This window comes from Bidens hawaiensis, unplaced genomic scaffold (genome assembly GCF_021521415.1).
Source record: "Bidens hawaiensis isolate Kalapana, Puna unplaced genomic scaffold, B.hawaiensis_p1.1 tig00031472_1, whole genome shotgun sequence".
Taxonomy (NCBI): domain Eukaryota; kingdom Viridiplantae; phylum Streptophyta; class Magnoliopsida; order Asterales; family Asteraceae; genus Bidens; species Bidens hawaiensis.
The window spans coordinates 232339-256827 of NW_027495306.1; the positions used below are offsets into that span (position 1 = coordinate 232339).

At 38.3% G+C, this 24489-nt stretch overlaps 1 protein-coding gene across 1 annotated transcript; it reads left to right on the forward strand.

Moving 5' to 3' along the window:
* The first annotated feature begins 295 nt into the window (after positions 1 to 295).
* Positions 296 to 3778, forward strand: LOC143582160 (vesicle transport protein GOT1-like). The gene is made up of 6 exons (XM_077064790.1): positions 296 to 350; positions 1037 to 1128; positions 1256 to 1336; positions 1914 to 2011; positions 2101 to 2182; positions 3571 to 3778. The coding sequence occupies exons 1-6, from the start codon at positions 320 to 322 to the stop codon at positions 3607 to 3609; spliced, it is 423 nt and encodes a 140-aa protein (XP_076920905.1). The 5' UTR covers positions 296 to 319; the 3' UTR covers positions 3610 to 3778.
* Positions 3779 to 24489: the final 20711 nt, after the last annotated feature.

A 24489-nucleotide genomic window follows, 5' to 3' on the forward strand; every position in this document is an offset into this window, starting at 1 on the left:
AAACAGAAGCTTGTTGCTTGCTTACTATTTGATCCCCAAATTTATTTGCATCACATTCGATTGGTTGCTAATCCAGCCGTAACAGGTTCATCCTTTCTCTAATTCTCTCTCTCACCCGTAACACCTTCATATCTTTGCGGATCTTAAGTCAAAACCCTAGTCTGACTTAATATTACAGTACCGTTTGTGTTGATTTAAGTAAATTGTGTTTAGGTTTTCGTTAATTTGAGTAGTTTGTGTTTAGGTTTTTGAAGATCAGGCAGGTCGGAGAGAGAGAGAGAATTATTCTATTCTGTATCTTGTAAAGAAAGAAAACATCATGGCTGGCCTGGAGGTGAATGATTGGAAAAGTAAGTCTTCAATTTAACCTAACCGCTCGTCTTAATTATTGTTTCCGCAGCTAATGATCTGTGTTAGGGTTGTAAAGTGTAACCGAACCGAACCGAACCGAACAAGGCCTCTGTTCGTGTTCATTCATTTAGTTAATCGAAAGAAATTCCTTGTTCATGTTAATGAACTTCCCACTTAACGTTTCGCTGAATGTTCTGTTCGTTTTCAAGTTGCAACCCTACATTTAGTTGTTTAATGTGTGTAAATCATGTTGAAGTTTGATTTTACATGTTTGTGAACTGAACTATATTTCACTTAAGACATTCGGTAACAGTTGATAGAATTGAGTATAGTAAAAGTTTATACATTATTGGACCATAGGCATTTAAGAATATGAAATGAAGACTAGATCATTACATTGTATACTAAGCCAATAAATAAAGTTATTCATGATCTTGAACATTAGAATTCTTTCTTTTATGATACATTACGCAGAAAGTTGTAGATAATGAAGAAGAGTTACATTACTTGAATTTAGAAACCGTGTTAGTGCCTTCAGAGAGTTCCTTCTAGAACTCCTAAAAATAATGCTATTTAAATATAAAAAGTTAAAAAATATTGGGTCTCTAGTTTAAGAATAATGTTACATTTTATGGATTTTGATCCCTCTTAAGTGTATTGAATAATTCGGTGTCTACTGCGACAGAGATTGGACTGGGATTAACTGGATTTGGTGTCTTTTTCTCATTTCTGGGGATCATGATGTTCTTTGACAAGGGGCTACTTGCGATCGGAAACGTTAGTGTTTTTCTGTTGTATTCAGATTTTCTTGTATTTATTTGCTTTATGCATATGTTTTTGCTTATCGCCGAGGTTGAGTTGACAACTTCTAACATAGAAGTTCTTTTGTGGGGTACTGAACCAGATCCTGTTCATCTCAGGGGTGATAATGACCATTGGGATCAAGTCATCTTTGCAATTCTTCACTAAGCGTAACAACTTAAAGGTTTTAAATGTGCTCTTACTCTCTCTCTCTCTACACCTCCCCCCCCAATACATACACATATACATTTATATCTGTATCTATACTCTCTCATGAAAAGCTACATGTTTTGCCACTTGTCACTCCCACGTTAAACCTCACCTTTTTTAAAAATTGTTAATTTAATATTTACTTCCTATTTATTTGCAACTATTTGAAATTTATAATTGCCTCATATTTTATAACCTTAAATGGATCCAAGATATGTAAAACATGATTCTAATAATAGTAAATGTGATTTTAATTGTATATTGTATTTTGTACATGTTTTTGATTCATCATGTATAACTTTTCATTACTTAATTATTAAATAATAGTAAATGACATTTTAATTGTATATTGTATTTTGTACATTTTTTTGATTCATCATGCATAACTTTTCATTAATTAATTATTATATGTTATATTTTGTTGAAAAACTCGTGTACTGCACAGGTCTCAAGCTAGTATGTCTATATATATTTTCTGTTATTAATTATTTGTATGTGGGATTCGCTTACATTTCGAATTCTTGTAGATTACTTTTCTAAATTTTGCTCAGGGGACAATTTCTTTTGGTGTTGGCTTCTTCTTTGTGATCATTGGTTGGCCTGTGATAGGAATGGCTATAGAAACGTATGGGTTCATTATACTGTTCAGGTTTGTTCAATATGATCTTCTTGAGATGAATTCTTTAATTCTGCTTGTGGTACTTGCCATTAGTTTACTTTTTATTGTTCTCTGTGCAGTGGCTTCTGGCCGACACTAGCTGTCTTTGTGCAGAAGATACCTGTTATTGGATGGGTGTTTCAACAGCCGTTTATTAGATCGGTATGTGTGTTTCTGATCTTGCAATTATTGATTTTATTGATATTTTAATGCTTCCTTGGCATCATCTACTAAGAAATTGAATTTGGTGTAGCTATATTACAAGCTTATGTTTTTACGATCTTAATCTGTATTTACTCAATTAGTAAGAAAATAGGTCAGGTTCTGTTTAAAAACCCTGTGTTAGATAGCCCACTTTTAAAATTCCCTTGTTTAAAATGGTGACTCGGTGCATCACCCATCTGACCGGTTATTCTATGTTTAGTGCGTTTTTATTTAAATATTTAGCTTGTATGAATTACTAGACAGTTTGCGTTCATAATTATTGTTTAAATGATCCTTATAGTTTTGCTATGGGTGGGATTTTTACTGGGTTTGGTCGTCCTTGTTTATTGATAACAGTCCTTAAGTTATGCAAAAGCCTAATCACTTAAGTAGCTAGGGTTAGTAGGGTAGTGTATATAATATGAGGAGCATATGGTTAGCGTAACACGTCTTGTTTGATTAGAAAGTAATATCCTAAGAGTTTGATTGATTATGTAAATAAAATAACAATCTAAAACTAATTAAAAAGAGTTATAAGATTGTAGGGTAAGGAATGAAATTTAAAAAGCAGTAAAATGAAAATTCTAAGGTTTGTATTTGACAAATGTCACTTTATTCTTTTTTTAATTTTTTTTATTTTGTTTAAAGTGCCTTTGTATCCAAAACATATTAGATAAGATTCTTGTATAGTGAACTTAATAACTCTAGGCATGGTGTATGCTGTTGAAACAGTTTTTGGGCAAAAAGACAACTTGCTATTAACTTTCAGTAAAATTAATATCTCAATGCGACAATGCCTGCAAATCTAAAGTATTCAGACAAAATGTAACACAATTTATATAAATATATTTAGTTTGCATATTTATTGTGTTTGTTTCCTGATCACGTAGATGTAATTAGATACTATCTTAAGTCACCAATCTTATACTAATATATTTTTATTGCTTATCTGCTGAACCATTCTTAGAAATATTCAAGACACTCTGACATATTGATATATTTGTTAAACATCTTCTTGACACCAAACTTGATTCTTCTTATGTAGCTTCTGCATCATTCGTTAATGTAACAACTCTTTAGTTGTTTTAAAACAACACCATAGGACCATTGATCGATAATGTTACAACTTTAGTTCTAGAGTTAAATGCCTGAACATGGTCTGCTTTTTGTGCCATTGATTGAAAATTTAATATTGCAATGTGACCACTCGCTGCTTTTCTTCAGTTTAAGCTGTAAAAAATATGCACACATGAACTAATGTGAACACTATTCAGTTATCTTGTGTTGTATACTTATAATATATATATATATATATATATATATATATATATATATGTTTATGACAGTTCTTTGACCGCAACCGTGGCAAAAGGGTGCCTGTATAAGCTGAACCAACCAATGAAGCAGCAGAGACCCATCATACTTGCAATCGTGTGTAGGACAAAGTGTTCCAGGTTCAGATTAACATCTCTAGGATAACTTTACCCCTTCTTTTTGTTAAGTTGGTTACCTAAATAGAGAATCATTTTGCTGGTTTCGTGTTGCCCGTTTAACTGTGTATGCATTTGGTTCATTGTTAGATTGTTTCTATCTGTTTTGTGCCATCAACTTGAGATATTGCTTGCGAAGATTCACCTGACAACCCTATGGAACACTGATCTGTGATTTTCGGTCATGTCATGTCAAAGTTGCATAATATAATAGCACCATTTTTCCTACCACTTTAAACATTTCCATATTCAACAAATTCAAATCAGTGCATAATAATATTCTGGCTTCCAAAGGGCTCTATGCTCTATAACATATTAATTGTTGAAATAATGCCATTACTATTGGAAGTTAGAACAAATATATTACGAACTTTTGACATTAACGCTGTGTTTCTGAGTATAATTTAGCGAAAGAAAGGAAAGGAAAATGTAGGAAAGAAAAGATTGATTGTGTTCCCGAGCTTTATTTAAGGAGTGAAAGGGAAGGAAATAAGAAAATACTGGTTTCCGAGTTTCACTAAAGGAAAGAAATGATAGGAATTGAAAGGAAAGTAAGGCTAAATTGGAATGTTTTGTTTCCTTCCAATTTGGAGGGAAATGGATGGAAAGAAAATGAAGAAGAGAAAGTGGAGAAGGAAAGGAAAGGAAGGGAAAGGCTTTCCTTTCCATTCTTTAATTTCTTTTACACTTTGTTCTCGAGTTTCATTTAAAGAGAGAAAAGAAAGGAAAGGAAAGAAAAGAAAAGGAAAACAAGTGATATTATTTCGTGTTCCCCAGTTAAATGGAAAGGAAAGGAAAGGAAAGTTAACAATTTATGTGTTCCCTAGTTGAGAAAGAAAGAAAAGAAAGTTATAATTTTACCATTATACCCTTATGTAAAACTAAAATAAAAAATACATTACCTTCCGTTCTCCATTACTCGTTTCTCTACCGGTGGTTGTGCTCTCCAACCTTTGTAGTCTCAAACTAGTATCCAACTCTTCATATTTTAAAATGCCCACCTTTGTGACCTAACAATTGCAGCATTACATTAAAATTCAGTCCTACGTCCATATTACTAAATCAGAAGCTTGGGCATTATTTAATAGTTATGCACCTATGCTAATGTTCATCACATATGGCATTGGAAGAATTATTTGAAAAAATGACAATCTACTGAGTCATGATTCACAACGTATAAAGACTCAAAATTATAAAAATCTTATGTTTTGCCTACATTATTACCATGCAAATGTTTCAAATAATTTCATAGCTAAAATCTATCATCTCTAGTCACAAAGAAAACAAAACAATCGAGCTATTAGCTGTATTCTTCTCAGCTTGTATGTAAGTTTCAAAGAATGCCAAACAACAAGATCCAGCAACTATAGGTTTTCATCATAGTTTATGTAAATATAAACTCGACCACTCGGGTTATGCTACGGTTGCCATGAAGACAAGTCAATCTTATTCTCAATGAACTAAATATGAATGAAGGATCATCATTAAGTGAAGATACTGCTTCAATTCATATCAAGAGACTTTTAAAAACTCCAAAAACAAAAAGAGTTCAGTGTTTTAACTTACAATGTTAGGGTTCTAGATATCAATGGACCAGAGGCCAGTTGATTGATAACTTGATATCTATTATCAAAAACTTATTGAACCTATTCAATTCGAGCAAATGAACACAAAAATTACGTAAATCAAACTAAAAATTTCTGTCATATTCAATAAGAATTCAATTGATTCTCACCAGGATGAAATCAAAAACAACTCCGCAGACGCTTTTTGTGATTCTTCAACTTATTTTTGTTCATCTTCTTCTTCTTCACACCATATCAGCCCAAATCCCTAACTGTTCATCGCCAGAAACAACGTCATCTTCATTTGGTGAATCAGATGAATAATACTCAATTGGATGTAGAAATAAATCAAATGTGAAGCTAGGGTAACAGTTTTTGATTGGTTAGCTGTTATGGGAAGAATGGGATCAGAGTTAAGAAGAGGATTAGGGTTTGATTTGTAAGTTGTTTGGTAAGAGCGTATTTGTTGAGGGTAAAATAGTAATCAAACCTCTTTTCTTTTCCTTTCCCTTTGATTCAGCCCAATCTGGAGAGAAAACAAATAACACTCAATTCCTTTTCCTTTCCATTCTTTTCATTCTTCTAAAAAAACTCTGGAACACCCTTTCCATCTTGATTCTTTCCACTTTCTTTTCTTTTCTTTTCTTTTCTCTCCAAAACTTTACTCTGGAACACACCGTTAATGAAGTTAGTATATGTGCATATAAAATATTAGCTTATAGCCCTCGTGTTTTTAAATTAAATATATTTATTGTTAATTTAATTCATTGTTAGAATTTGTAATATAACTTGGACCAATTTTAATCTATTTATGTTTGGTTATGTTCGTTTTTGGATGAAACATTGAATAAATCGTGTACTTAATGTTTTATATTTGTTCGTTTGTGTTCATTTTAGTGTGTTTATTTTTAAATTTGTTGTTTGTTTGTGTTGGTTTATGCTTGCTTGTAAATGTTAGTTTCCCTTTGTTCAATTATGGTCGTTCGTCTTTAGCAACTTCTATCACCTACTTTTGATACAAAAATGTGGTGCGTAGTTAGACCGTGCGTAGTGGGGCGTCATCCCACCCCATGGAGCCCATAATGCCGGGAACACCACCCTTGAGGCGCTAGGGGGGGGGGGGGGTTTCCTTAAAACACCGAGCTTTCTCCATTTTGGTCAAATATACCCGTTGATTAACGGCTAGAATTAAAAAAAATCAATTATTTTCCTATATTAACTACATACCTGACTAATCTTCATTTTATTGATTTTTGTTAATTGCAAATTCAAACACTCGAATTGAAGCATTGTTTCGTCATTTTGGAGCACCATTTTGAACTAAGTTTTACATCAATCAACTCGTATCCTCCTTCCGATCAAAAGCTCTAAAACATTATTTTGAAATTCGAAAAAAAATATAACGTCGTTAAGTCATTTTTAATGTGGGACCATTGGGGGCCAACTTTTTTAAATTTGGGACTGTTAGTGGCGATAAAATGAATAGAGATTACTATCGACCAATACCATACAATAGAGTTTATTAAAATCCAATAAATCTTTTATTTATTGTAAGGAAGCTAATAATATATTTAACATTTGATGATATAAGGGTTTCACAAATAAATAAGATGTTCTAATCCTGTTTAAAAGCTGTTTGGGTTTGGTGAAACACATAATACTTTATAATTTGATGATGAAAGGGTTTTAGAGGTTGACCACATTATAACATCCATTTACTACCAATATGAATATCTAACTAATATGTTAAATCAACACAATCTTATCCACATGTCCTTCACCTAGGCTGTCCACATAGGCTTCCATGCCATCAAACTTTCATAAATCTAATTTTCACATATTCACAATAAAATTCTAATCAATGATATTGACTTTTATATTTTTGTAACATATTAATGTAATTATGATATTAATTATTCTAATTATTATTAGAATTAAAAAACTTACTAAATTTACTAGGTTTTACTTTTAATTATTCATCGTTTCTTCTTTAAAAGACATATGCTTCGTTCAAAAATCATAACGCTCCTCATCGTTTGTAACCAGATTCTTCGCCTCATCTATAACCGGTTCTTCATGATTTGTCGGTTTCATAATCCAAATAACATCAAATGTGTTCATCATTTGCAATTATCAGGTATGATTTATATTTTAATGTTTTATCGATTTTTGTGAAGAACAACATCAAATCGATTCACTGTTATTAGATTTAGGGTTTAACTGAATGATTTTTTTATACTAACTGTTAATAGATTTGATATTTAATCGATTTATGTTTTAATGTATTTAGGGTTTAAAGGTATGATTTTTTTTTAAATTATCGGTTAATCGATATGATGTTTAATCTGTTTGTTACTTAATTATGTTTATATATTGTGATTTTTGTTCAAATACGCCTAATTTGACTAAATGTATTAGATTCATCATTGTTTGTTATGGGCATCTAGTAAGCAAGAGATCTCATTTTAAGGATTCATGTGAATGATGTAGTTCAAGTACACATGAAGGTTGTTTGCAAAAAAGACTTGGTTTTAAATGTGAATATTGTGGACGTAGGGTCCTAAATAACCCGGTACAACCTTTTACTTATTATGTGGTACATTATATTTGTTATATTATTATTGTTCTAACCAGTGCCCAATGGGCTGGGGGGTTGTGGAGGTAACCCCTAACCGGGCCTGGTCCAATATTGTTAGGGTTTCATGATGGTAGCCATGGAGTTCCTATATAAGGGGTCTTCATCTTTCATTTTGGGGACCCCTTCTTAGACACTTGGCCTCCACATATTTTTGTGTCTGTAAACAAGGGGAAACTATTAGCAGTCACCTCCACACCCCCATCTTTCCATGGCAGATCCCGAATAAACCGAAGAAGAAGACGAAGTCATGGTTCGTTCATCTCGAAGACCGAGGAACATCGATATAGATCAGGTCAGATCCATTTCATGTTTCTTCATTGGCGCCATCCGTGGGACCAGCAACGAATCACTCTTTGGTTTTCGTCTCGGTTTCCAGATCTGGTCATCAGATGTTCTAGATCACTGATTTTTCCTTCGTAGAAAAATCCAAATCTGTAAGTATACAAAAAAAAATACAGCTCAATCATTCCGGTTTGGGGGTAGATTGGTGTTTTTCGAGTGACGGAGGCCAGATTCGTTTTTGATTTCTTCAGATCTGATTCCATATTTCTTCAAGAGAAGTAATAAGCCTAGAAAAATTCTCAGATTTGTTGGTTTTCCCAATAAAACCTATTGTATTTGGTCAGGCAAAGATTTTTAACATACATTAAAGACATTAACAACAGAAATTTGCATAAATAGATAATCAGTTTGTATATACATAACAAAATTACAACTGATAAATCAACAATCTAAACTATGCCTGTAGATCCTGAGCAGCCAGCGAATCTTGTGAGCGGCAGGCAGATCCTGAGTGGCTTGCAGATCCTGCTCGGCCGCCGGATACTGTAGTGGTAATGGTAGTGGTCGCTCCTGCAATCCGTGGGCCTGCCTCAAATCCTTCAACGTCTCAATTGTCCACCCCAGCAAGTCTTCAATGCGGTCGATCCGGTGACCATACTCCTGAGCGAGCGCCTGTGCAGCCGGAGGCAAATTCAAATAGACGTGTTGAGGATACTGAGGCTGTTGTGGCTGCAGCTGCGGCTGAGGTGGTGGTGGTAGATCATGATAGATCGGATCGTCAACATGAGCCCCGCCTTCACCTGTAAGCACCTCATGATAAACCGTGATGACCACTAGCAATGGCACAAAAACAAAATTCCTATGGTCCCTAGAGAGAAATCGAAGGGCTCTATTAAACATGCGGGTACAACGCATGCTCATCACTGATTTCTTATCAAACCTCTTCGGCTTGATCGGTGGCGACAACTGTGTGTCACCGTCCGGAAAGAGACCCAAAGACCGAGCGATAATGGTAATGTACGCCCCCCCGTACAATGACCCTCGCTTTTAACGATGATAGGTGGTCGCAAAGTAATCCGCCAAACACCTCGCGAGGGTGCACGGCCTCCGGTAGAGAAGACAATATAAGAAAAACAAATCACAAGACGTGCATTGGTCACGACTATAATCCCGTGGTGCAATGGATGTAGTAATGAGCCTGTGCAAGTACCGGTAGAGGGGGTCTGTAATGGCGCTAACCTTCCCCGCCGATTTACCAAAAGGAGTGTCGGCAATCACCATCCAAAAACTAACGAGGGTTTGCCTATCGTATCTTGTGACCTCCTCCGTGTAAAGCGGCATCATCGTCTCCGGCTCAGTGTACAAGCCGCTACATATCGCGAAGGTGGAATGTGACATCTCGTACCAACTTCCCACTAAACGAAACCGATCATCGCGAAGGTTCACCCTCATATTCGTCTCTTAAGCAGTCGTGTTGTGCATACGAAGGTTCACCCCCGTATTCGTAGCTCGCGTAACCCTATTGTTCGTACCAAGATTCACCATGATGGAGAGGCTCCTGAAACATGTTTACGGTTAAAAAGTGAACATAAATTTAAGACAATTGTAAATTTAGAAATAAATGTTTTGCCTGGTTTAGGTCGGGCAACACGGGTCTCTTGTCTTGTGAATGAAAACCAATGGCGACCTCCTCGTTTAGGGCTGGCTGCAGCGGTTTCTCGTAAGAATCAGGAATGTCTGACTGATCGTAAGACTCTGGAACAACCGACTCATTAAAATTTTCGCCGAAAAAATAGTTGGCGTTCCACCACGACATTGTGACAATTTTGACAATGAGTTTTATTGCATGTGAAAAAAAAAATTTTGAAATGAGAAGGAATGTTTCTCGCAGGTGATGGATGGTGTTATATAAAAACCAAATATGCTCCATAGTGGCCAATATGGAACATATTGACAGAAAAGACAGACTTGACTTGTATTATGCATGTGACTATGAGTAGGTAATAGGGAATACACACTTATACTATGCATGTGATGATGAGTAGGTAATAGGGAATACACTTTTGTCTTCAAATGGGAAATGGGGAAAGCCTGATATGCTGCATATTGGCCAATATGGAGCATTTTGTGGGAGATTTAACTTACGGTATTCATGTGATTATGAGTAGGTATGAGGGAATATGCTTTTGTCTCTAAATAGGAAACATGGAAAGCCTGATATGCTCCATATTGATCAATGTAGAGCATATTGTTGGAGATTTGACTTGTGGGACCAATCTATTTTGCATATGGTTTAGTGTAGGTATGGTAATATGCTCCATATTAGGCAATATGGGCATATTAAGGGGTGTCTAAATAGACAAGGGGGTGTGCCAATAGAACGACCCTTTATATTTGCTTCAAAAAGTGAATAAAGTAAACAAGGCAATCCTTGTCTTGTATATGGGAACTTTTCCAAAAAAGATGACAAGTGGATCCCCTATGCTAGCCTCCATCGTTTATATATATATATATATATATATATATATATATAGGTCTTGTCATGGTGTCCTCATCAAAACAAGATGTACCCGACGTGAAGCACCCTCTAGCGCAACCAGAGATATGCCTAGAACAACCATCGCAGGTCATGTAAGCGGACTAGCGGGCTAGCATCCTCCACCGCGGATTGACATGCCTCCCCCACATAACGGGTCACCATGAACTACAAATGTTTTCGGGGGTCCTTTTCGTCATCCACGAGTAAAGCTCCGGTACGGCCTTTTACATCTTCCGCGGGGCGTAAGTATAGCTCCCGCGGGTCATTTCAGATTTCCGCGGGCTGTGACTGAAGTTCTCACGGGATAACTTATTCTTTCGCATGCCATATACAAATGCAGGCGAACACGCACCACTTGCATTTTCTCATGGTTCAATTCCAAACCATGCCCTTGGTTTCACGCGAAAACCCATACGGGTCGGAAGACGACTCCATGGGGTCAAAAATAATATCGTATGAGGTCGGAAGACGACACTATACCCTTGGTTCCACGCCGAAACTTTTATGCGGGTCGGAAGACGACACCATGCCCTTGGTTTCACGCGAAAACCCTATGCGGGTCAGAAGACGACACCATGTGCGCGGGTCAAAAATAGTATCGTATGAGGTCGGAAGACGACACTATACCCTTGGTTCCATGCCGAAACCACCATGCGGGTGGGAAGACGACACCATACCTTTGGTTCCAAGCGAAAACCCCACGCGGGTCGGAAGATGAAACCATGAAGGTCAAAAATAATATCGTATGAGGTCGGAAGACGACACCATACCCTTGGTTTCACACGAAAACCCCATGCGGGTCGGAAGACAGATACCATGCGGGCCAAAAATAATATCATATGAGGTCGGAAGACGACACCATACCCTTGGTTCCGCGCCGAAATTATCATGCGGGTCGGAATACAACACCATGCCCTTGGTTTCACACGAAAACCCAATGCGGGTCAGAAGACGATAACATGCGGGTCAAAAATAGTATTGTATGAGGTCGAAAGACGACACCATGCCCTTGGTTTCACACGAAAACCCCATACGGGTCCGTCACATGCATGCGCATCCACATATCCACTTCGTCGCCATTCATGCATGCCACCTGAGATCAACACTCCACCGCCATGATCAATTCTTCGCTTCCATATATGCGCCGCCAAGGATCAAGACTCCGTTGCCATGCATGCGCACCACGGATCAACACTCCACCACCATGCATGCGTGCACCGCGAATCAACTCTCCGCTGGATGAATACCTATCACCGCGGGTCACTTATGAACGTCGTTGGTCACCTATAAACATTCTCGGGTCACTCATGCAAGTCAGTGGATCAAAACGACGCCCCTCCGCAGCCTATTGAAAGCTTGGGCATCTGTAGCCACGTCAAAAATCTGGCGTGTCAATTATGGACCCGTTAGTAACATTCACTCCCGTCACCGCCGACCGCATGCACGCGCCGCGGGCCGAGCGCCTCCTGCCTCTGATGGTAGGGAGAATATCTACGAACGGGTAAATTTCGAACAAAGCTGCGAGTCTCGTTTCTGGCTTCTACGACCCGTGACCCAAGCTTCGACGGGTTACCTTTTGTTTCGGCGTGACGTGAGCAGGGTTCCGAGGAGTCAATCCCAACACCGCGGACGCATAACATGCATACCCCGCCATGCATGCGTCCGCACACCAACTCCCCCGCCACGGGTCTCTTATGAATGTCGCGGTTCACTCACGAACGCCAGTGGGTCACAACTAGTCACCGCGGATGACATAGATACTCTGGAGCACCATCGTTTCCGACACCCGCGGTCACCGCGGATCGCATGTGCGGGCTAATGGATCAACTACAACAGCCGTGAGTGATGAACATGCTCCAGTGGGTTAACTCCAGCCTTCGCGGGTCTCTTACAGCCTCCAAAAGTTCAATTTCGATCACTGCGGATCACACCACGAACCAACAAAATGTTTTGATGGTCAACCCGCCACAATGATGTTCTTTATGGTGATACTCTTTTGTGTATAACCCAGATTTTCAAACAAAAAGAAGAATTGGAAAGAGGAAAGGCAAAATATGGAAACGAGTGACACGTGAAAGTTACAGGTTTTCTAACAAAAAGGAATTAATTTCCTAAACTTTTGCATCTACCCCCTTGGTATTGACATTCTACCAAGTAAGGGTTTAGCTATTGACATTCTACCCCTCTAGGTTTATTACAAGTATAACAAGTGTTGAAGTTTGCTATGGAAGATCCTTGCATTCAGTTGATGTCGGTTCAAAAAAAAAATAAAAAAAGGTCTTGCGTCAGAGGCGTGGAATAATTGAGGCCAAGTCCCGGAACGCTAACAATAGCACATGCTTGGTTACAAGTTCTGCAAGTAAGTGAATTATTTCACAAGTTTTTTTACAAAAACCTCAAACTTTTCGCCTATATTGATTTTGGTTTGTATAACAAACAAAATAAAACAAAACGAAAAGTTTGAGTATATAAGATTTGCATGAAAAAAATTGTACAAAATGTTATTAAGTGCTTATATTAATGAAAATACGGCTACGCGCCGAATATTAGGTTGGGCGCACCTCATAATTCGCCTAAGGATAGAAGACATCCAAATATATAGGTTGGGAATCCTTATAAACCCATATGGCTATGCGCCGAATATTAGGTTGGGCACACCTCATAATTTGCTTAAGGATGGAAGACATCCAAATATAAAGGTTGGGAATCCTTATAAACCCGTACAGCTACGCGCCGAATATTAGGTTGGGCACACCTTATTCACCTAAGGATGAAGACATCCGAATTGTAGGTTGGGAATCCTAATAAACCCACACGGCTACGCGCCGAATATTAGGTTGGGCACACCTCATAATTTGCCTAAGGATGGAAGACATCTGAATATATAGGTTGGGAATCCTAATAAACCCACACGGCTATGCGTCGAATATTAGGTTGGGCACACCTCATAATTCGCCTAAGGATGGAAGACATCCGAATATATAGGTTGGGAATCCTTATAAACCCGCACGGCTACACGCCGAATATAAAGGTTGGGAATCCTTATAAACCCATACGGCCTCGCGCCGAATACAAGGCCGGACGCGCCCTGCTCCGCTCAACACGCCATCATAATTTTAATCCTCTTACAACCCGAAGCAAAGTAGACATATATGCAAAAAATTACCTTTGGGAAGCACCGGGTAGGAAAAACCTTACGAGCACTCCTAACAAGTCCAGAACTCCACCTAACCGCTTGCACACCCAGGAGCAACACTGGATTGGGGGACTTGTGGAGGTAGGGTCCTAAATAACCCGGTACGATGTAACATCCTAAAATTTTAATGTTGAATAAAGAAAGTTATGTTTAGTGATTTCGCGTTAATTACTTAATATCGAGTAAGGAGCGGATCATGGACTTGGATTAATTGAGATGGGTTAAATGAGAATGGGCCTTAGGTCCATGGGATTTAAGGGATATAAATACCCCCTAAACCCAAAAATATCTTTCATTCTATCACTTTTCTAACACACTCCAAAAAAAAAACACACACACACCACACAACTTCGCCGCCGGCCGAGGGAAGAACCGGGCAGATCCGAGAGAGAGAGAGAGCGGTTAGTTGTGATTAACAAGTAAACGAGATCCGAACAAGCTCAAAAAGGTATGATTCTTGATATTTGAAGTTTAAAGATCCGAGCTTTATAGCGTATATACGACCGAAAATGGTTGGGAAACGTAGTGGGTGATGTCGAACCATAACAAGGGTGTTAAAATCGCCCAAAATGCTGGACAGAAATCAAAGCCGTGGCTGATCTGGGCAACTTCGCCTGCAACTGGGCAACTTCGCCTTCAAAGCGATAACTTCGCCTTTAAAGCGATAACTTCACCTGAGGCCAAGTTCGCCTAATTGGTAACTTCGCTTATGGCCAAGTTCGCCTAACTGGTAACTTCGCCTAAAGCCAAGTTCGCCTGATAACTTCGCCTAGAGGTAACTTCGCCTGAGGTTTAACTTCGCCTAAAGCCAAGTTCGCCTGATAACTTCGCCTAAAGCTAAGTTCGCCTAAGGTTTAACTTCGCTTAAAGTCAAGTTCGTTTAGAAAATAAATTAAAAATCTAATGAAAAATGTGTTAAGACAGTTAGTGGAAATAAAATTTTTCCAGCTCGACCCCAGCCAGGGGCTCTGCCCCTTGGACCCTGCTAGGGGCTGCCGCCCCTAGACCCCGCTGCCAGGGGCGCTGCCCCCGGACCCCCGTTTGTTGTGGGTCATATAAAGATAGAAATACATTATGAGAAGTGATAGTTAATTGATACGTATACTTGTTATACAGTCAGCCGTGCACAACTGAAGAAAGGGATTACGATTAACGGTGAACGTAACCGTGTTCAGGTGAGTTTCTAGCCCCATTTATGTGTTATGTTTTCGGGGCTGTGTGCATACTCGATATGTTTGTTAATACGCTTATCCTAAGAGATAAGTGTATGCCTTATGTGAATGATGTGATATGTATGAATGATTGCTTGATGGTACGTGAACGATCTTCGGATATTGCACGTACTGTCAGGTTGTAACGCTAAGTATAAGGTAAGTATGATATGTATGCTTATGTGTATGAACGTGATAAAGTTAATAAAAGAAGGAAATGACGGTTGCATGGTTGTATGGTTACGAAAAGGGTACCGAGCCCTAATAATACTCGAGGTATGATGTATGGTTGTATGGTAACGAAGAGGGAATCGAACCCTACTAATATTCGAGAACTAGGGAACCGAACCCTACTAATATTCGAGGAAAGAGGGAAACCGAGCCCTAATAATACTCGTGGAAAGAGGGAAACCGAGCCCTAATAATACTCGTGGAAAGAGGGTACCGAGCCCTAATAATACTCGAGGAAGGAGGGTACCGAGCCCTAATAATACTCGAGGAAGGAGGGTACCGAGCCCTAATAATACTCGAGGAATGTAGGGCGTAATGCTCTTTATAACGTAAGATATGAAGGTAAGTTAATACAAAAGAAAGAATGAAAGTATGAAAGAATGGAAGTATGAAAGTATGAAAGTATGAATGAAAGAATATAAGTTTATGTGTATTGTATAGTGTATGATTAACTAGAACTCACTCAGCGTAGCTGACTTTTAGTATGCACGCAGGTGAGTAGGATGAGGCAGCTCGCTTGAGGAGACACGTGGCATTGAACAAGAGTCTGGCATCTGAAGACTTATGATGTTTTAATTTTAATGCTTTAATGTTGAAAGACAAAGGATGTTTTGAGACAAGTTATGAATTATGTAATGTTTTATGAAAGTTTTATATTCCGCGTAAATGTTTTAATTAACTCTGATATTTAGAACTGTGTTTATGAGTAAATCCAACACGAAAGTAGGGCTACCGGTAACGGGGCCTTACATACGACCTTTTACTTATTATGTTGTACATTATATTTGTTATATTATTATTGTTTACTAACCAATGCCCAATGGGCTGGGGGTTGTGGAGGTAACCCCTAACCGGGCCTGGCCCAATATGGTTAGGGTTTCATGATGGTAGCCATGGAGTTCCAATATAAGGGGTCTTCATCATTTATTAGGTCAAATCCATTTCATGTTTCTTCAAATACTCTTCATGTGATCAGGTATGTGTAGCGGTTTAATTCATGTAAACTAAGTATTTGTATCATCTTGACCTCTTTTTGTTGTTATTTAGAAATCTAATATAATTAGTTCAGTTGCTGGCTTCATGGAATTATATATATAATCAATTTAAAGATAATTTTTGAATGTCCAAAACTCAAGTTTTGTAAAATCCTTTGATGCTTCACACTGTAAGGCCCCGATCCCGGAGGGATATTGGGTGTCGGATTTACTCATAAACACAGTTCTAAATATCAGAGTTAATTAAAACTTTTCGCAGAATCATAAAACATCTACCAATATATTTCAAATCATCAAATCTTGTCTTTACAGAAGTTAACTTTTCTTAAACATAACATAAAATTTCATAATTTCTTCTCAAGATGCTAACCTCTCAGTCCATACCATGTGCCATCCTCAAACCAGATCCATTAACCTATATACCTGCGTGCATACTAAAAGTCAGCTCGCTGAGTGAGTTCTAGTTAATCAGGTAACAACATTACATTCACATTCTTACATATATGTATCCGAAGATACATGTTACCTACTTAACCTGCTTACCTTTCATTCAAACATACTTACATGCATTCACACTTTCATACATTCGTACTTTCATACTTTAACTTAATTTCATTATTTAGTACATAAATAATCGTTCTATGTTTTAAAGAGCCTTTTGCCTTGTAATCTTCGCAGATATTATTTGGGACTACCACCCTGTAATCTTCGCGGATATTATTAGGGTCTGCAACCATTTATTCTTCGCAGATATTATTAGGGTGTGCAACCCTTTACTCTTCGCAGATATTGTTAGGGTCTGCAATCCTTTACTCTTCGCATATATTATTAGGGTTTGAGACCCTTTATTCTTCGCAGATATTATCAGGGTTTGCAACCCTTTAACCATTCAACCGTACAAACCATACATTCTTTGACATAAAACCATACACACCATACATTCTTTTCCATACAACCATACATACATTTAGTTATATATATTCTCGTATACATATTCGTACATACCCATAATTCTTTCTATACCAAACAAGTATCATTTATAAACATTCGTATGGCATACACTTACCACTTAGAATAAGTGTATTAATTAATCACATAGGAGTATGCACACAGCCCCAAAAACATATAAGAGAAATGGGGTTAGAAACTCACCTGAAGTCGGTGTCTTTTCAAGTTAATTGTGATACCCTTTCTTAGCTGTGCACGACTAACTGTGTAATAGTTATAATCAATTAACCACTTCTAAAAAAGTCATACTTCTAGGTTAGTGAAGTCCATAACGAACGGGGGTTCGGGGGCAACACACCCTGGCAGCGGGGTTAAGGGGCGGTAGCCCCTAGCAGGGTCCAAGGGCCAGAGCCCCTGGCTGGGGTCGAGCTGTCAGGTCAGTTTGGAAAAATTTTATTTTCGTAATAAGCCTTTATCAAAAATTCATAAAAAAAACAAGTCAAGTTGAGTTTTACAACCATTCTGATCTCATATGAACCCAATCGCATCGCATATGCAAACCAATTGCGTCGCATATGCAAACGAATCGCATCGCATTTCTTGAAACTAATCGCATCGCATTTCTGTGCAATGTGATTCGAATCAGAACCGTGAACTTTTTTTTCACCAAGTTCATGTTTTTCTACCACTACGAGGTCAGATTTGCCTTCATATCAAATCTTAGGACCAAGCGGTATCTAAAATTTGCCCTTTTTAACAAAACCTACCTTATAGGATTAAGGTTTGGTTTGGATCTGGACCGAACCGTGGATCCTAGATGTGTTTGTTGTTGCTTGATGATGCTAGATCACAAAATCACCTTGTTTCCCTTTGTTTTCGGATCTGATGAGAGGAGGAGAGCATGTGTGTGTGTGTGTGTTTGAGTGTGTGAAATGGGGTAGGAGATGGAGAATGAATATATTTAGGGTTTTAGTGAGGTCTAAGGGTGTTTATATACCCCCAAGCCAATGGACCTTAAGGCCCATTACCATCCCTTAGTCCATCTTTTATTCTAAGCATATCACTCAAACCCATTATCACTTAACAAGTTAAATAACGACACACATTTAATAATAAAACTTTCCTTTATCTAATATTCTCAAAAGACGGGTGTTACACAGTTCACATTCTAATCTTCTAGTTTGTATAGAACAAACGGAAGGTTTGATAGGCACCCATTTGGAAATAGGTAACAAATAATTAAATCTCATTTAATGTTTGGTAATCATATCCCATTAATTTTGATTTCCATAAAACAATTTATTAACAGTTTTACCAAATATTAACAATTTAAAGAATTATAAATGTCACATAGGGGTGCAAACGAGCTGAGTTGCTCGCGAGCTACTCGAAATCAGCTCATTAAAAAGCTTGATCGAGCCGAACTTAATCAAGCTCGAGCCCAAGCTCAAGCCTAAAAGTAAGATCGTTTAATAAACGAGTTCGAGCGTGAGCTTCACTTATCGAGCTCGAGTCGTCTCGTGAGCCTAAACGAACCTGTCATTTATATAATTTTTAAAATATATATTTAATAACTAATGATTAATACATAACATATAATGTTACGAAAATTATATAATAATAACTAACTAATATATATTATTTTATACATAAAATTATAATAGAAAAAAATATATAAAAATAATTATTATCAAATAAAAAATAATTGATAAATAGTAAGCGAGCCGAGCCTTAGCCGAGCTCGAGCTTGAAAACCGACTCCCGATCCGAGCTCGAGCTTTGAAAATAGAGCTCGAAAAAGCTGAGCTCGAGCTCGAAAAAGCCGAGCTCTAGCTCGAGCTCGAAAAAGCCGAGCTCTAGCTCGAGCTCTATTTGTAACTTAAACGAGCCGAGCTCGAGCCTAGTCTAGCTCGAGCTCTGTAACACCCCAGCTTAAAGCGGAAACGCCCGAGTGCGATGTACAGATTGCTCAAAACACATGTGACACTATTAAGTGGCAATATTATCATTAATTAATTTACAAGTCAAGTACACAAGTTTAAATTAAGAATTACAAGGAAAATAGATACAACTAAACAGTTCGTCAATTGGTTTAAATAACCTAAGTCTAGTGTCTTCCCCGTGTGTCATCTTCTACTAACAGTACCTATAGCATATTCATAAAATAATGTCAACTATATGAATAGTCGGTGAGTTCACACAGTTTGATATAAATACATAAAACCGTATAATTCATGAACAAGTGATAAACGAGCAAGTAAAGTCCTTTCCAGTTGGTATCAACCAACATACTTGGATAATCACGCACGTAAGGTCCTTTACAGTTAGTAACGACCAACATACTCGGATAATGAGGCCCTTTTCCAGTCATAACAAAATGGTCTTGTGTGCAAATGGGAGCGTATGATCATACTTATTGAGGCTACCACACGCAAGTAAATTCGAGCAAGTAATCAAGTAACACACAAGTCCATATAGTGAATTGTAGTTTGTAAGTGAAATCATAATACTTTGAATTTGTAATAAAATACATATGCTACCCCCAAAAATACAAAAAACTTTTAAAAGGGGGTGTGAGAAACTCAACTTTAAAGTAGATGATAAACGAGAAACGAAACCCTAAAGCAACCGAAAGTGGGGTAAAGAACCCGAAACGATTGAACTTCTCGAACTATAATTAAAACAATAACAAAATCTAACTAACGGGGTTGAAAAAGTTAACTATTAAATTTTAGGATTAAGCATTATTTAAATGTATTTTACGGGATAATATTATATTTAACTTTAAGGGAATTTTTAACGAACTAAATTAATTAACTATTATTTTAGCTAGAATTTGAATTATAAGTTAACACTATTATAAGGAGAAATAATATTTGCGAATTACGGATTTTAACGACAGTTCTAATATGAAAATAATCGAATTATAAAGTTTAACGAAAAAGGATTATAATATAATATTATATAAAAAAAGTTTATTACTAATATAAGGTTTTTATTATATTTACGAAGCACCGGTTTCAAAATATAACTTTATTCCTGTTTTGGTTAAAAATCGATTTAAGGATCAAGTAAACAAATTCGTTTGTGAGGTTTGATGCTTGTATGAATGAAATGAGAAATAGTAACAATTGTAAAGGATGAACAATGAGATTTATACGAGGAAAGCCCTTGGCAACTAGTATACCTCCGGCACAAAAACCTCGGGTAGTGAAAACTATCACTACCAATTATATTAAACTCAAAGAAGATTACAAAGGTTGGAAATTAAAGCTGATCGTGATTACAAAGTGTTAACAAGTACGCAGAGGATTCTAAGTATGCTAAGAGTGTTGTGTGTGTGATCAACCATAATTCAGTTGTTTATATATACGATAATTCTCAACGGATACTAACTAATTTGCTATAAGCTCGGCCACGTTTGTTTACCACTTCTTCATGACCGTTTACGAGTGAGGATGAGCTGGGAAGACTTGGTAAAGTATATCTTCCAGAAAAATAGGCTTGCTGGTAAACACGTTTCAACACCTGCAAAAACAGATTAACACATATTTGAAGTCAACTGTTGAGGATCCTTGAACCATATAGGATCCTTAGTCCTGGCGATAGATGTCTGCGAATGCCAAGGATAGTTGATGTTCAAGGATCAAAGATCTTGGTCCTAACAATCGCCCCCAACATGATAGGTGTGAATAGGAAACAACTGTCATGTTTATCCCTAGAATTTTGAATCATAACCGTTGGCGATAATATGACGTGACTGTCGCCTGCCACCGCATCATTATCCCTATTTAATAGGCTTCACACTGTTATAACTCCCCTTTCATCGGATTAAAAGAGATATTCCAGCGATTATAATCAGGTATCCTTCTTTTTCTCTCTTGATTATTTCCTTCGTTTATTCAAATCTTTTCTCGCAATCTTCATCAATGCCTAAAAGAAACTCAAAAGCCTCATTTGGCTCGAGCGAGGGAGGTTGTTCCTGAACTCCAAAGCCAAAACCTTCTCAAAGATCCAACCTCCGAGATTTGTAAGTTCACCAATGAAGAAACCCATAACATTTCCCACTATTTTCCTGAAGGTACCGTATTCGGACCCTACGATCCACAAATCAAAAGCGACTACATCAACAGTGATTGGGTTTGCTTTCCTACACATCCGTTTTTACTTGGTTTTTCTTACCCCTTCCCTGACCTAACAGAGACCTTTTTCTCGTTCACTGGTATGAGCTATATCCAAGCTATACCAATGATGCGGAGAACTCTGCACACCATTGAAAGATTGATTGCAGAACAGAATCTTGACTTCACTCTTCTAGCTCTGTCTTACTTGTACAGCCTCGTAACCATGGCTCCAGTAGATTTGTCTTCAATAGCAAACCCTCTTAGCCTCTTCCAATCAATAAAACCACTCATAATGTGTAACAGCCCAGCTACCGCCGCACCATAATATTGTCCGCTTTGGCCGGGACGTACCACCATCGCCTCACGGATTTGCTTTTCGTTGCCCTGGTGAAGACTTCCCAGGACGTCACCCATCTTGATACTACTTCCACCTGAGCACACTTAGCTGTGGAATTCTCCTCTCATCCACTACCATTAAGCGCCAAAAACGTGTTATGATGGGGAAGGCATCCACCTCCTTATAAAGAAGGATTAGTTCTCCTCCCTCACTGATGTGGGATGTCACAATCCACCCCCTTAGCGGTCCAGCGTCCTCGTGGGACCGGGCACCACCGATCCGGCCCTGGTTCTAATATCATCTGTAACAGCCCAGCTACCGCCGCACCATAATATTGTCGGCTTTGGCCGTGACGTACCACCATCGCCTCACGGATTTGCTTTTGGTTGCCCAGGTGAAGACTTCCCAGGAGATCATCCATCCTAATACTACTTCCACCTGAGCACGCTTAAATATGGAATTCTCCTCTCATCCACTACCATTAAGCGCCCAAAATGCGTTATGATGGGGAAGGTATCCATTTCCTTATAAAGAAGGCTTAGTTCTCCTCCCCAATCGATGTGGGATGTCATATATTGACCAGAGTTGGAAGAATCAGTTCTTGTTTGTTTTAGGAGACTCCATCCCGAATGGGAATTCCCTACCAACTCATTGGATCCTCAATGGTAGGATAGTGGATCCAGAGAATATGTGATCCTCTGCATACTGATTATAAACATGTTGTTCTTTATGAAGTCTCCAATTTCTCAAGTCTTGCTGCTGACTTAGACGGGATCAAGAGGGCGAAGATATTCCTGTCTTTGGACCCCTTCGATAGGACTTTCAAGATCGTGAGTGAAGAATCATTGGGCGAATCAAGCGAGAAAATTGTAAGTTCCTCTGAAACCATGTCGAGTAAGTTAGACTTTTGCATTTAATTATAGATATTGGACAAATAGAAAGGTAACAGGCCAAGAAAAACTTATCTTTTTCTGATATTTTTGTGCAGGTGCTCAGAAGTCAGGAAACAAGCCCTCCAAGAATCTCTTGGGTCAGTTCCAGCTAGAAGATGTTGACAGCCTAATCTCCTCCCGCTCCACCGAGAAGAAACCTATGAAGGGCTCCAGCCTTGATCCACCAAAGACCGCGATGACACGCTTCAAGGCTAGTGGGAAGAGGCAGAGGGATCCTGAAGTTGAAGTCCATGGCACCCAACATGTGTTTGACCAGCTCTCAGAGGTAAGGATCCTTTATCCCTAGTGTTAGGGATCTGATTTTCAGTATCCTAGGCAAGCAGTCGAGAGATTTATGATGATTCCCTGAAGACTCGGGCTTGCTATTAATAGGACGTGGTAAAAAAGGAAATGTGGCTAAATGGAAGGAATCAATTATTCCCGGAAAAGTAGGGGGGCTAATTGGATTTAGTCTTTTGTTTCCTAAATTGTAGGCAATGTTGTTAGCTTCTTTTTAATTATTATAAATAGAGCTAGACCAGGATCAATTCACACACACACTCTTAGCACATGAGACTTACTAGTACTCGCATACTGTAACACGATCCAGTTTGAGCTCCACCATTTGTAACCACTTTTTGTTATTAATAAACTGGTGGTGATAGTTTTCACCATCCGGGGTTTTTTTCTTGTTATACTCAGGATTACGAGTTTTTTCCTCGCAACAAATCTCTGTGTTCTAGCAAGTTTTACATTCATTTCAAGCAAGCACCAAGTCCCATTTAATAATTTGGTTGTAAAATCACATTTGTTAATTATTAACCAAAATAATTTGGCGCCCACCGTGGGGCAATCGGTGCTTTAATCCATCAAAACCGTTTGTTTCATTCTCAATTACCTTCATCCCTTCATCATGGCCTCACAACCAAAAATCAGCTCCATTTTTGCTCCGGTGGTCACCACTGCTTCAAGTGTCAACCCTGGACCTCCACCAATACCAAAGAAGAACACGCAGCCCCGAGGAGAACTTCCACCTTACCCGGGAAACTCTACACGGGTAGATCCGGTTATTTCTAATAGTGATATTTTTGCTTTGATGAAACAGGTCAAAAATCACATGGAGCTGCAAGAGAAAACCAACTCAAGTCTATTTAAGGAGATTGAAGGGATCACGAAAAAACCAGGGCAGGAGCCTACTCCAATCATGCCTAGGGCTATTGACTTTGGTCCTCCAGGATCAACTATCCTTCAGAATCCCGGATCCTTGAGGACACAATCAACAAGGACTCCGTCTCAACAGCAGTCAGGATACTAGGGAAATCATCCTCCGGTATCCTCAGAGTTACCCAGACCATCTAGGCTAGAATCCATTAACATGCAGCCTCGTTCAACCATTCTAGCCAGCATATTCTCGTCAGGATCTCCCATGTTGTCCTCTGAAGTGCATGTTGGAGATGACATCCCTATGCAGACATCACCTTATCCTGAGGATACCCTCAATGGAGGAACTAGCCGTCAAGGCTCAGGATAGCAGAGACCTAACCACAACCTCGGTAACAGTTTACTTAATGCTAATTTGTACACTAACCGTGAATCTGTGAAGGATAAGGGGATATCCCCCGAGATAGCCAGGGAATTGCAGAAAATGAAGGATATGATTGTCACACCCCGACTAGCACAATGCGGAAGCGTAAAACGGGAATGTAACGGACACCTCTGGTATCAACACATTGTTTATAAAGAAACATTACAAACTAATTTACAATATATTACATTT

Excerpts from the sequence above, each read along its gene's own strand:
- LOC143582160 (XM_077064790.1), top strand. The coding sequence starts at position 320 with ATGGCTGGCCTGGAGGTGAATGATTGGAAAA. Across the intron at positions 1,129-1,255 it reads GGCTACTTGCGATCGGAAAC|ATCCTGTTCATCTCAGGGGT; the intron begins GTTAGTGTTTTT and ends GTACTGAACCAG. Across the intron at positions 2,012-2,100 it reads GGGTTCATTATACTGTTCAG|TGGCTTCTGGCCGACACTAG; the intron begins GTTTGTTCAATA and ends TTCTCTGTGCAG.